Source organism: Cetorhinus maximus, chromosome 4 (assembly GCF_964194155.1).
Source record: "Cetorhinus maximus chromosome 4, sCetMax3.hap1.1, whole genome shotgun sequence".
Classification (NCBI taxonomy): domain Eukaryota; kingdom Metazoa; phylum Chordata; class Chondrichthyes; order Lamniformes; family Cetorhinidae; genus Cetorhinus; species Cetorhinus maximus.
Genome location: NC_135882.1, coordinates 1,488,730 through 1,501,409, shown reverse-complemented (window position 1 = coordinate 1,501,409; position 12,680 = coordinate 1,488,730). Strand labels below are relative to the sequence as shown.

The 12,680-nt window shown below is 42.3% G+C and overlaps 1 protein-coding gene across 7 annotated transcripts in view; it reads right to left on the bottom strand.

Annotated features, from left to right (window-relative positions):
- Positions 1-12,680, bottom strand: part of bbs9 (Bardet-Biedl syndrome 9) — a 453,250-nt gene that overhangs the window by 187,990 nt on the left and 252,580 nt on the right. For all 7 annotated transcript variants that reach the window (XM_078539791.1, XM_078539787.1, XM_078539785.1 and 4 more), the window contains one exon: positions 11,093-11,312. In XM_078539791.1, the coding sequence (XP_078395917.1) occupies positions 11,093-11,312 (220 nt within the window). The remainder of the gene's footprint in view (positions 1-11,092; positions 11,313-12,680) is intronic.

Sequence of the window (12,680 nt, the reverse complement as noted above, 5' to 3'; positions counted from 1 at the left end):
CTTCCTGTACTAACCCTTGCTCCTGCTGCCTGTACTGACCCCTGTTCCTGCTGAGATACCCGGCCCCTGCTTCCTGTACTAACCCCTACTCCTGCTGCCTGTACCAGCCTCCTGCGCCTTCCGAAGTACCGGCCCCTATTCGCCTCTGCTCCTGCTGCCTGTACCGGCCCTGCTCCTGTCATAAAGCTCTGCCCACAGGGGCACCAATGTCAGGGTTCAGGCCACTGGCTTCACCACAACTAAAGTAATTGGTTGAAAATCATAGGGTGCTTCATTATGGAATCGATTTCTACTCCTGACAGGCGAGGTTCTGAGCAAGAATCATAGAATGGTTACAGCACAAGAGGAGGCCATTCTGCCTGTCATGTCCATGTGGGTTGTCTGTTTTATTCAACCAGGTAACCAACTGAAATAGTGGAGGAAATCTGCAATTAATTTAAATTGATCTTAAGAAAGTATATCTGGTACATAAGAACGCTTTCAATATTCATTTGGGGGGGAGGGGGTTGCTTTGATAATTTTGAATTCCAAGACTTCAATTCCATCAGTCATGCATCATGTGGTATAGAATGACTGTGAAGGATGTAAATTAGAATTTAAATGCAAGTCTACTATTTGGGTAGCTCAGTTTTACCAGATATACATTTGAGGGTTACCATAATTAAATACATGCAAAGCTGCTCAATTTGTATATACTGGCACACTTTAATGGATTCCTATGTTTTTTTTTCAGTACCTGTAAAACTATCAGCTTTCCACTCAACCTGGTAATCCTTTGAGCTCAGAGCATCAGTTCTGGACTTTGATCTCAAGACAGTGAATTTGCGAGCTGATTAAGTGCCTTTTGAATTGCACAGTACAACACAGCTGCTTATTATTAAAAGGACAACAGCATATCATTAAAATACAAATTCAATTAATACCCTAAAATTCTGCTGTTTAATAAAACTGTATGTTCTTTGAAGTCATGGCAATTTTAGCCATCACAATATTTTGCAATAAAGGTGATCTCTTAGCCTGGAATAATGTCTTAACTGTTAACCATCTGGACATTAACTACACAGATTATCAATTCACAGAGCTAATGCTTTCCTTTGTACAACTATTTTGACATATTATAGAAATAACTTTGACAGACAATCCATGATTACATATTTTCAGTGGATGAGACGAACACCAGTATGAATTTCAGTGAGAGGATTTTGTTGACATGTTTTCATATCCAATTTTGTGCAGTAGGTTTTGTGCTGTAGAACCAAATCAGCAGGGATTAACACCAGGATTGCCACAAATTCACTTCACCACCAGAAAGGTAGCAAGGCTTTCACATTAACTGCAAGCAAGGATTTTGGTGAACCACTCAACATGCCAGACAAAATTACAAAGGAGACTTCTGTGATTGTAGGGGCAGTTGCGATCACTGTCTCCAGCACTCCAGATCTACCAATTACCAAATGTGCTAACTAGTGGCTGATAACATCAAGATGGGATCACCAGCTGGTTGAAGGGCAACAATAGAGAGAGGGCTTGGAGATCTTATCTCAGGTCAAACATGAGGTGCTGCTAGTCAGCAACTGACTCAGGATTTGGTCCCATTGGCCAGAGTTTGTCAGCCCCCCAGCGGCGGGTCCCCCTGCAGTGTGGCCAGCGAGCCATTGAAATCTCCATTGACATCGGTGGGACTGGGAGAGCCTGCTGGTGCGAGGGGCTGGAAAATTCTGCCATTGTCTTCACAAGGTTAATTTTGCAGCTGGACAGAGCTTCTCTCTGAGGCAGGAGGGGAGCCTTGGATAAGCTAAAAGGTGGCAGGGCAGAGTAATGGCCATTTTCTGATCCCCTTATTTGCTAGATGTCAAGTGCCCAGCATGTCAATGGAATGCCAGTGGAAAAGATATCTCTCATATTAAAGTGCAATCACTGTTGCAATGTGGCCAATTTGCACACAAGTAACTACAAACAGCAATGTGATAATGACCAGGTAATCTGTTTTGGTGATGTTGGTTGATTGATAGTGACCATGATACCAGGAGAACTCAACTCTTCCTTGAATAGTACCAGTTTAGGACTTGAATAGTAGTTTTACGTCCCTCCAAATTCAACTCGCACTCAATTTTCCTCTTCAACCATTCCCATGCCCATTTGAGTTTACTGTCCGTATCCTATCCCACATCAAATCCTGCTCACCTACCGTCCCTGTCCTTGCTGACCTACATTGACCAACATTAGCTCCTGGTCCCCTGGTGTCTCAAATTTAATATTTTCATCATCATCTTTAAATCTCTGCATGGTTTCACCCTTCCTCCTATCTCTGTATACAACCTCCTCCAGCCCTACAATTCCTTTCCTAATCCTCTCCACCTCTGTTTCCTCATAAAGGTCCTTCTAATATCTCTTTGTTTAGGATCCATTATTTGTCTGATTACACCTCAGTTAAGTTGGTTGAATCCCTTACATCTTTTGCTGTTTTGATCTCAGTGCCAGTTGGTGTCACAGCAAGAGAAGGGGTGCTGGGAAAAGGATTCAATAGAAGAAAACACAGTAGTAAACAGCCCTTTGGGAATTCCCTCAAAAGGATGATTGGTGGAGAAGGGGTATGTCACAGCCAACTAGGAACTCGTGTTAAAGCCAAGGTGACAACTTCAGGCAATGCTTAAAGGTCACAGTTGAGCAATGGAACGCACATTGGACTAGAGATCAAATCTCAGATTAGGCAGTTATGTGATGAATGCTGCAAGAGGGTATGGGAGGCCCACAGCCTTCTCCTTGGCCAAACAGTGGAACCCTAGCTAGGCTGGTCAGTTTTTAGGGAATAATCTTGTAAATGTTCCGTTTCCACATCCAATTCCCTGCTTGACTTTCCTTTGCACTGCTGGATCTCTAGGTTTCTCTGTGCTGACACGAAAGAAGCATTGCGTTTCTACAACAAAAGAGACAGTTGTGTCAAGCTCTTGCCCAAGTCCAGCACAAGATTCATGTACTGTAATGTCCTAAAACAGCGACAGATGGCAGAGACAGCTGTCATGAGAGTTTAATACTGGCAAAGGTTCACTGACTGCAGTTTCCACCAAGACCAGAAACATAGCCAATGAAGCCGGTTTCAACTCATAAGGCACTGGTTAAAAATAAAGTTTATATTCAACATTAAATGAAATACTATGAAATTCAATGTAGTGAGCATAAAACTTAACCTCTACAAATCTTGTGGATACAGGCAATATTCAAGCTGATGTATAATGCAACAAAAACTGGTTCAAAGTCTGAAACGGAAAGTGAATAAATACAATGAAACTCCTCCACTAGAAAAGGTGACCTGAGAAAATAGCCAACAAGAAATTGAGAAATAGTGAAAATGAACTTCATGTGATATAGAAAACAAAAAAAGACATAAGCCAGGATTTTATGGCCCCTCTTGCCCGGCAGGATATTACGGTCCTGCCGAACTGAATGGAGATTTCAATGGCTTGCCACATCTGCCTGGGAGGGGGGAGGGGCGGGGGGCATGCCGCGGCGGGACCATAAAATCCTGACCATACTGTCGATTACAGTAGTAAAAGGACTGGGTCTGAGTTTAGAACGGAGTTCTGGGAAAAAAGTCACCTGAAGCCATGGGATGAAAGAGGAATCATTTTACTAATTGTGAACAGTATGAATTATTCAGAGTCTAATTAATCTGAATGAGTTGATTATTGAAGAGTTGTAACAAATCTTCCATCGCAATGACATTTATGGCAAGATGAAAGGATATCAACTTTTCGGAAGCAATGCTGCAATTGTAAAGATTAAAACGGTTCCAGTGGCTGGGTCCAAGCTTTCCTAAACACTGGTTAAGAGTGATGACAATCAGGTTATACAAGGCCAACAAACCTGAAGGCTTTTGTTTTGGCCCAATGATCCTTCTTATGATTACCTGCAAGTGGGAATTGCAGTACTAGGGACAGTGGAACAGCAGACATGTTTTGTTTACACAAGTTACTTAAAATGGTAGAAGCCAACATTACAACAGTCTCAATTTCTTTTGTCTTTGGTTCAAAAGAAAAGGAACAGTAGCTATAACATTCTTTTAAAAGGTTGCCTTTCTTGTTTGGCTAGAAATCCTAACTTGTCTGTTTCTAGATTTATTGCCATATAAACACTGCACAGAATTTTCTTATTTTGTAACCCATTTTACACCTCCTCAATCCTCCTCCACCTCCTACGTTTCCAGTTTTTAATACATCTCCTTCTCAATGCACAGATGCTCATACCGTATATCAATGATAACAGTTTCTCTCTCCCCTCCATTCTGTCTCTCCTGATGGAATAACTCAAGTTGGAGTATAGGATGCATTCCAAGTTAGGGCCTACAAAAGCTGATCAATAGATTAAAAAAAGAGACATCGCCAAACAAGTTGCGGACTCAGAAATAGTCGTACGCCATGGAGCAGTGAGGGACTTGTCATAACAAATGTTGTAGCTTCTCCCAGCACATTCCAGGTATAATCTGCCAGCAAGATCCAAAAAGGTGCTGAAAATAACATGGCTGTTATATTTAGTAATCAAATTAAAACAGATTAATATTTCAATTTGTGTGATCCCCTCATTAATCAGTGGTTATTTAGTGGCCATGTTTGCATACTTCAAACTCCTGGTACGCAGTGAAGTTTGTACGAGATCAAGTACATAGTTTTCACTTCTGTCTATGACTTCAAACATATTGTTCTGCGATTTGCATCTACTTTATATGCACAGGTAACTGATTTCACTTTTAATGTGTCAGAAGCACACTTACCCATCTTATCACAAACAGATCCCTATCAACACTCTTAGCATTGCCAAGGCAGGAACCCATTTTCATTTAATTTGGACCTGCTTTAACATCAAATTCCCAAGGATATTTCATGGGTTGCTGTTAGTAACACATTTCTGACAGTAGTCATAATTCCTTTTCAGTCCCAAGGCCTCTCCAACATTCCACTGCATCCCTGCTTCAATGCTAATTAATAACACTACAGTCCTGACTTCACTATATATTTCCCACTGCTACTCATGACTTGTTTTTTTATTTGCTCATGGGGTGTGGGCGTCGCTGGCTAGGCCTGTATTTACTGCCCATCCCTAGTTGCCCTTGAGAAGGTGGTGGTAAACTGCCATCTCAAACCACTGCAGTCCATGTGGTGTGGGTACACCCACAGTGCTGTTAGGGAGGGAGCTCCAGGATTTTGACCCAGCGACAGGGAAGGAACGGGGATATATTTCCAAGTCAGGAAGGTGAGTGGTTTGGAGGGGAACTTCCAGGTGGTGGTGTTCCCATGTGTCTGCTGCCCATGACCTTCTAAGATGGTAGAGTTCGTGGGTTTGGAAGGTGCTGTTGAAGGAGCCTTGGTGAATTCCTGTAGTGCATCTTGTAAGATGGTACACACTGCTACTACTGTGCTTCGGTGGTGGAGAGAGTGAATGTTTGTGGATGTGGTGCCAATCAAGCGGGCTGCTCTGTCCTGGATGGTGTCAAGCTTCTTGAGTGTTGTGGGAGCTGCACTCATCCAGGGAAGTGGGGAGTATTCCATCACACTCCTGACTTGTACCTTGTAGATGGTGGACAGGCTTTGGGGAGTCAGGAGGTGAGTTACTTGTTGCAGGATTTCTAGCCTCTAACCTGCTCTTGTAGCCACAGTATTTATCTGACTAGTCCAGTTCAGTTTCTTGTCAATGGTAACCCCCCGGGATGTTGATATTGGGGGATTCAGCAATGAGTAATCCCAGATATAAAACAGAAAGTTCTGGAAAAACTCAGCAGGTCTGGCAGCATCTGTGGAGAGAGAAACAGAGTTAATGTTTCGAGTCCAACATGACTCTTCTTTGGAGCTGAAGAGGTAAAAATGTGATGTGTTTTATCCTTTTGAAAAAAAGGGGAGGGGCTTCAGCTGGAACAAAAGAAAAGGTCAGGGATAGGTCAGAGGGCAGGAGAGATTAAGTACCAAAGATGTCATGGAACAAAAAGGCAAAGGGAGTGATAATTGTAGCAGTAAAGAACAACATTGGTCCAGAATAGGTGTTAATAGCAAAATAAAGGTCAGCTCCGTTTGAAAGCAAAAAGATGGAAACAAGATACAAACTGACACTTGGAGGAAACAAAACTCAAGATGGAGAATAGAGTTCATGATCTGAAGTTGTTGAACTCGATGTTAAGTCCAGAAGGCTGTAAAGTGCCTAATCGGAAGATGAGGTGGTGTTCGTCCAGTTTGCGTCCGACTTCATCGGGACATTGCAGCAGGCCAAGGACAGAAATGTGGGCGCGAGAGCAAGATGGTGAGTTGAAGTGGCAAGCAGCAAGGAGGTCGGGGTCATGCCTGCGTTCTGAGCAGAGGTATTCCACTAAGTGGTCACTCAGTCTGCATTTGGTCTCCCCAATGTAGAGGAGACTTGTAGTAATTATAGTTCTGATAAATGTAGGACTGTAGCTTTAAGAATAATCCTGTTTTGTAAGATTACATGATCTGTGTAAACCAATGGGTTAGCAGCGCGGGGAACCTCTAGAGAGAGTTTTTCTTTATTACAGAGTTTGATGCTGTAGTTGCTGCTGCTGTCTTGTAAATAAAGTTAAATGTGTCCACTAAGAAAAGTTACCTGGAAAATCAACTCTATAACAAGACTGCATTGTGAGCAGCAAATACATTAGACTAAACTGAAAGTACAACAAGTAAATTGCTACTTCACCTGGAAGGAGTTGGGGTTTGACAGTAAAGACAGGGGAGGTAAAGGGGCAGGTGTTACCCCTCCTGCAATTGCATGGAAGGTGCCTTGGGAAAGGGATGAGGCACTGGGGAGTTATGGAGGAGTGGGCCAGTGTGTTGTGGAGGGGACTGTCCCTTTGGAATGTTGACAGGGGAGGGGAAGATGTGTTTGGTGGTGGCATCATGCTGGAGGTGGTAGTGATGGTGGAGGACAGTCCTTTGAATACAGAGGCTGGCGGGGTGGAAAATGAAGACAAAGGGGATCCTTATAAAGGTTCTGGGAGGGATGGGATGGGATGAGGGCAGACGTACAGGAAATGAGTCAGACACGGTTCAGGAAAAAGGAAGATAGCATCATCAAAACAAATGTGATGGGGATGGGGAAACTGGGAAAATGGAAGCAGGATGTGAGGAAGTGTAGTCAAGGTAGCTGTGGGAGTTGGTAGACTTGTAATAAATATTAGTAGATACTCTATCCCCAGAAATTGAGACAGAGAAGTCAAGGAAGGAAAGAGATGTGTCAAAGATGTACCATATGAAGGTGAGAGATGGGTGGATATTGGAAGCAAAATGATGAAGTTTTCCAGTTCCAGACAAGCTGGAAGCAGCACTGAAGCAGTCGTCGATGTACCAGATAAAAAGTTCTGGGAGGGGGCCTGAGTAGGAATGGAGCAAGGAATGTTCCACATACCCCACAAAAAGACAGGCATAAATAGGGCCCATGCAGGTACCCATAGCCACACATTTTATTTGAAGGAAGTGAGTCAAGTTAAAAAAGAAATCATTCAGTGAGAGAACAAGTTCAGTCAGGCAGAGAAGAGAGCGGTGGTGGAGGGGCAATGTTCAGGCCTCCGTTCAAGAAAGATGCGGAGAGCCCTCAGATTGTCCCAGTGGGGGAAAGGGATGCAGAGGGATTGGACTTTTTTAAAATTCATTCACGGGATGTGGGCTTCGCTGGCCGGGCCAGCATTTATTGACCATCCCTAGTTACCCTTGAGAAGGTGGTGGCGAGCTGCCTTCTTGAACCGCTGCAGTCCATGTGGTGTAGGTACACCCACAGTGCTGTTAGGAAGGGAATTCCAGGATTTTGACCCAGCAACAGTGAAGGAACGATGATATATTTCCAAGTCAGGACGGTGAACAGTGGAGGGGAACTTCCAGGTGGTGGTGTTCCCATGCATCTGCATCCATAGTGGAAAATCGGCATTCAGGGCCAGGAAATTGGAAATCCTTTACGTGCTAATATCAAATATACACGTGTTACTGGCATTTTAGATTACAGCATAAATGAGTTCCTGCTATTATCTGTACTGTCCAACAGCTGCTACATTAGATTGTTAACACAGCTGAATATACCAGGATTGAAAAGTTAAATTATGAAGATGGACATGTTGCATCAACTTTGCTCCTCCTGACCTGAATTTAAAAGGTTGAAGGATGACCTAATCAAGGTTTTTAAAATGATGAAGAAGTTCAATAGAGAATTCAAAGAAAACTATTTTCACTGGTGGGGGAATCCAAAACAGTCATAATCTTAAAACAAGAGTCAGGTCATTTGGCAGTGAAATCTGAAAGCACTTTTTCTATATGAAAGATAGTGGAAATCTAGAACTCACCCTCCCACAAGGCTGTGGTTGCTGGGGGTCAACATTTCCAGACTGAGATTGATAGATTTCTCTTGGGTGTGAACATCAGGGGCATGGAGATAAATGGGATCGAGGTACTGGTCAGTCATGACCTACATGAATTTGTAATAAGGTCAAAGACTGAATGGCCTCTTCCTATTTCTGTTCCTGAAACATGGAATCACATTTTGTCTCCTTGTTTTAACCTGTACTTTTTCTTTCAACTTAAAACATTAAATATTTACTTTATATTTTCTGTCACGTTTCCCTAATGGCCGGAGACAGAAATACATTATTTTCACCAGAACTAATACAACCCAAAGGTCCTTTCCTCAGATACCTGACTACAGCAGGTCAGTCAGCATCTGTAAAGAGGCCAGACTAGGGCTCAACTACTGGAACTGTTTCAGTCAGAGGGCCAGCAGCTGAAGAGCCTCATCAGCCCCACTGGGAGAGGTAGGCATTGCTGAGGCAGGTAGGGTACCTTGAAGGAGACTTAATAAGCGAGGTTAAATGAATAAACTTGAGAGAGAAAGGCGATAGGCCACTGGAATTGGAGGGGAATCCCTGTCAGTTAGATTGTTGGGGCCATAGCGGCTGCCATTCATGCTCACTGTTCCCCCTTTGGGGGATGAAGCCTCTGGCTCCAATGGTCCTCCTGGAATGCCACAGAGAGGCCGTCTCCACACAGGGTGAAGGAGGGCCACTCCGCTGGCAACCCCATTAAATTGGCTGCCTGCCTCCAGGGTGTGGGCTCCCAATCTGTGCCCCCACCAACTGCTGGTAAAGATCTCTAGCAGTGCGAATGCATTGGGAAGCTGTCCCAATGTGGCTATTCCCTATTTTGCAGGCCTCAGCCTTCTCCATGGGAAAATTCAGTTCTTTGGCACTTGTTAAGGGAAATATAAATAAATGTTACCAGTGACAGTACGCAGCCTTACCACTAATAACTGGAACACAGCTACAACTCTTTCTGAATGACTCATTTGAAAAGGGGTTTACAGATCAGGGACTGTATTACAGTGGTTATGGTGCTGGACCAGTGTGTCCCAGTGATTTAAAATCCCACCACGGCAAGTTCTGAAAATGATAATTTGCGGACTACAAAAGTGACCACAAAAATTGTTGGATTGTCACAAAAACTCAACTGAATGTCTGATGAATCTTCTATCCCTCGCCCAGTGTTGCTTGTGCGTCCCTCCAGTCCCACACCATGTGATGCTCGCAACAACAGCTTGCATTTAAGTAGTTCCTTTAATGTAGTACTGCTTTAACACTGAGTCTTGTGAACAATCCCAGGGATGGACAATGATGGCTTGCCATTGTCATTCACATGTCTATAATGGTGCTGTCCAGGAGAAATCACTGACTAGTCACAGGTGTGCTAACAGTGTTTTAGCCACATATCTGCTTTCAGTAGAAAACGCCTTATGCACAATACATGTAAATGTGTATATTTTCTTAACAAATAGACACCTATTCAGTAAGCAAGGAAGTAAAGCACTTGCAATGAAAAATATCACACACCCTTTTTATTTTCCTCTCACCATTTTACCAACAAACACACAAAAAAGTTAGAGTTCACATGCACACACTGTGAGAATGAAGATCGAGATCACATAACCAAGGGAATGGCTGTTACTCAATTTTTTGTTTAATCATCAGAAATGCAATTAGCCACTTCTGGATTCCTAGCTAACCACATGTGGCCAGTGACCAATATATTGGGCAATGTTGCCCTAGAACAATGAGTGAAAAGGATTATGATGTTGACTGTCACTGTGACAAGTTATTGAAATAAGTAATAGAATAATAATGAAGCATTATCTGAACAGTGTTGAAAATAGAATTAGTAGCACTGCATGTACCTGAACAAACTGCAGAGAAAATGAAATAAAACAGTATTTAAATGTTTATAATTGTGCACAAGTGACAAAAATTAATTTGCCACTCTGAACAGTCAAACATCCAGATGTCAATTCCAGCAACATACTCTCTGCAGTCACAACTCACATAGGAGGAGGAAGAAACAAAGAGAAAATATAAACCCAAGTCTTTCTTTCTATATATTAATCACCAGAAGACACATTGGTCTAGAGACAGGAGCTCATCCCAGCGTGTCTGAAATTCCCAGAATATGTACACTTCCATTAGCCTCAGTCAGCTATCATCAATAGCCTACGGGTTGGATTAATAACCTTTGTCTGTCACAGCAACCTTAAAGACTGTAACAAAATGTGTATTTCAGCGATTTATAAAAACAATCACCCTTCACAGAACTGGCCAATTATGGATTAACTATAAAGTCTTGCTGTCCATTGATGTAAGGTAAAAGAAATAATTATGTAAAGCCAGTTCATATTTGATTGAGTGCATTAAGAAAACTGGAGGCTGTAAAATGCATATAAAGGTCAAAACAACCAACAATCCACTCTGCTTATCTGAACCAGGTCCTTTCCACAATATGTAGCTTTTTAATTTTGTGGCTGCTTATCTTTCACTAATAATAATTCACTAAATCTGTCCTTGTAAACAAAAGTGTGTTATCTTTTATGTCGCTTGCTTTGTGTAAACCCATTATTCCTTGGACACAATGTGACTTATAATGGGGCAGATAAGAGCTGGTGTGTTTACTCTCCAAACATTTACTGTCTACTACTGTGATTTTCAGAGTGAAATATATGACCACATAAAACAATAGCTCTCATTATAGTTTAGCAGCTGATGAACACTGCTCTTCTTCGATGTCAAGTTTACCTGAAATCGTGGCTGCCTGCTGTGTGCTGTCAGCAGTTAAAGACAGCCGACCTCCTTTGCTCAGCCTGTCACACAGGAGCGTAATGTGTTTCTTTAATCTGGATGTATCTTTCGGCATACTGAGTTGGCTTGTCGAGCTTAGAGTCTGGTCCCTGGAGCTTTTTGACAGACAGGTCCTTAGTAAGTGAGCAACTGCCGTATCCACACACTCCTCCCAGCCCTGCCAGAGTCAAGAGATAGAATCTATTTAAAATAATGATTGATAATATTGGAAATTAATAGACAAGGATAACAATTTAGAATCTGAGAGTTATTCAAACTAGAGGAGCCCTTTATTTTATAATCTTTAGCAGGAGCACTGGATTCCAAGTGCAGCTCCCTGATAGTGTTCCGCTCCAAGCTGCATCGTTAGGCGACCTTTTAGGGTGATCCAAAAATGCATCCTCCTGGCAAAGAACTGGGACATTCATTTCCACAGATTAAAAACATTTTAGCACAAGAAAATCTGTTACAGATTTCTCAACTGCTAGCAGTGACTAGCATATAGATGCCAGGTGCAGTATTCACTACCACTTCAGTGACTTGCTAAGGACTGTTAAATAAAACATTAAAGATGTTGAACTTCAGGCTAGGAGAGCAGTTCTCCAATCCCAATCACTCAAACATTTGATATGAATGGCCTGTGAATTTCTATTTATAGTGATGTGTTTATTTTGCTATGTGTTTTGCGAATCTGATGATGTAACTTAAGTATAACAGCGTCAGAGGTTACATTTTTACTTCATCGTCAATAAAGGCTGTGCTGTCAGCTGTCTGGGTACTGGAATTCCCTCCCTTAACCTCACTGTTTATCTCCAAAATGCTCCTTAAAACTTACTTCTTTTGTTCACCTGTCCATGTGTCATGCGGCTTGGTGTCAATTTTTTTTTCTTATAATCTTTCTGTCGAGCACTTGAGATGTTTTACCATGTTAAAGGCACTAGGTATAAATGCAAGTTGTTTAAAAAGCTATCTCTCTGGTCAGCTTTTCATAGTGAAGAAAAGACTTGCATTTATTTAGCACCTTTCACAACCACAGGATGTCCCAAATGTTTTATAGCCAATGAAGTAATTTTGAAGTGTAGTCATTGTAATATAGGAAACATTGCAGCCAATTTGCACACAACAAGCTCCCACAAACAGCAATATGATAATGACCAGATAATCTGTTTTTTATGTTGAGGGACACGAAGGAGAACTCCCCTGCTCTTCTTTGAAATAGTGCCATGGGATCTTTTACAAGCACCAAAGTAGATGGGGCCTTGGTTAAACATCTCATCCAAAAGTTGGCATCTCCAACAATGAGCATTCCCTCCCTTGATTTTTGTGCTTAAGTCCTGGAGTGGCCCCACTCTCAAATACTTCTGAATCAGAAGTGAGAATGTTACCAACCAATGCATGGTTAACACATGTCAGTAAGTGGACTTCACAATGGCAGACCAGTTAGCTATACTCTTAGGTGGGTTCAAATGTGAAGCTCTGCTTCATTTACAACCATTTCCATGCTTCCATTCACTATTACTGCATACTCCCCACATGCACTATTCCT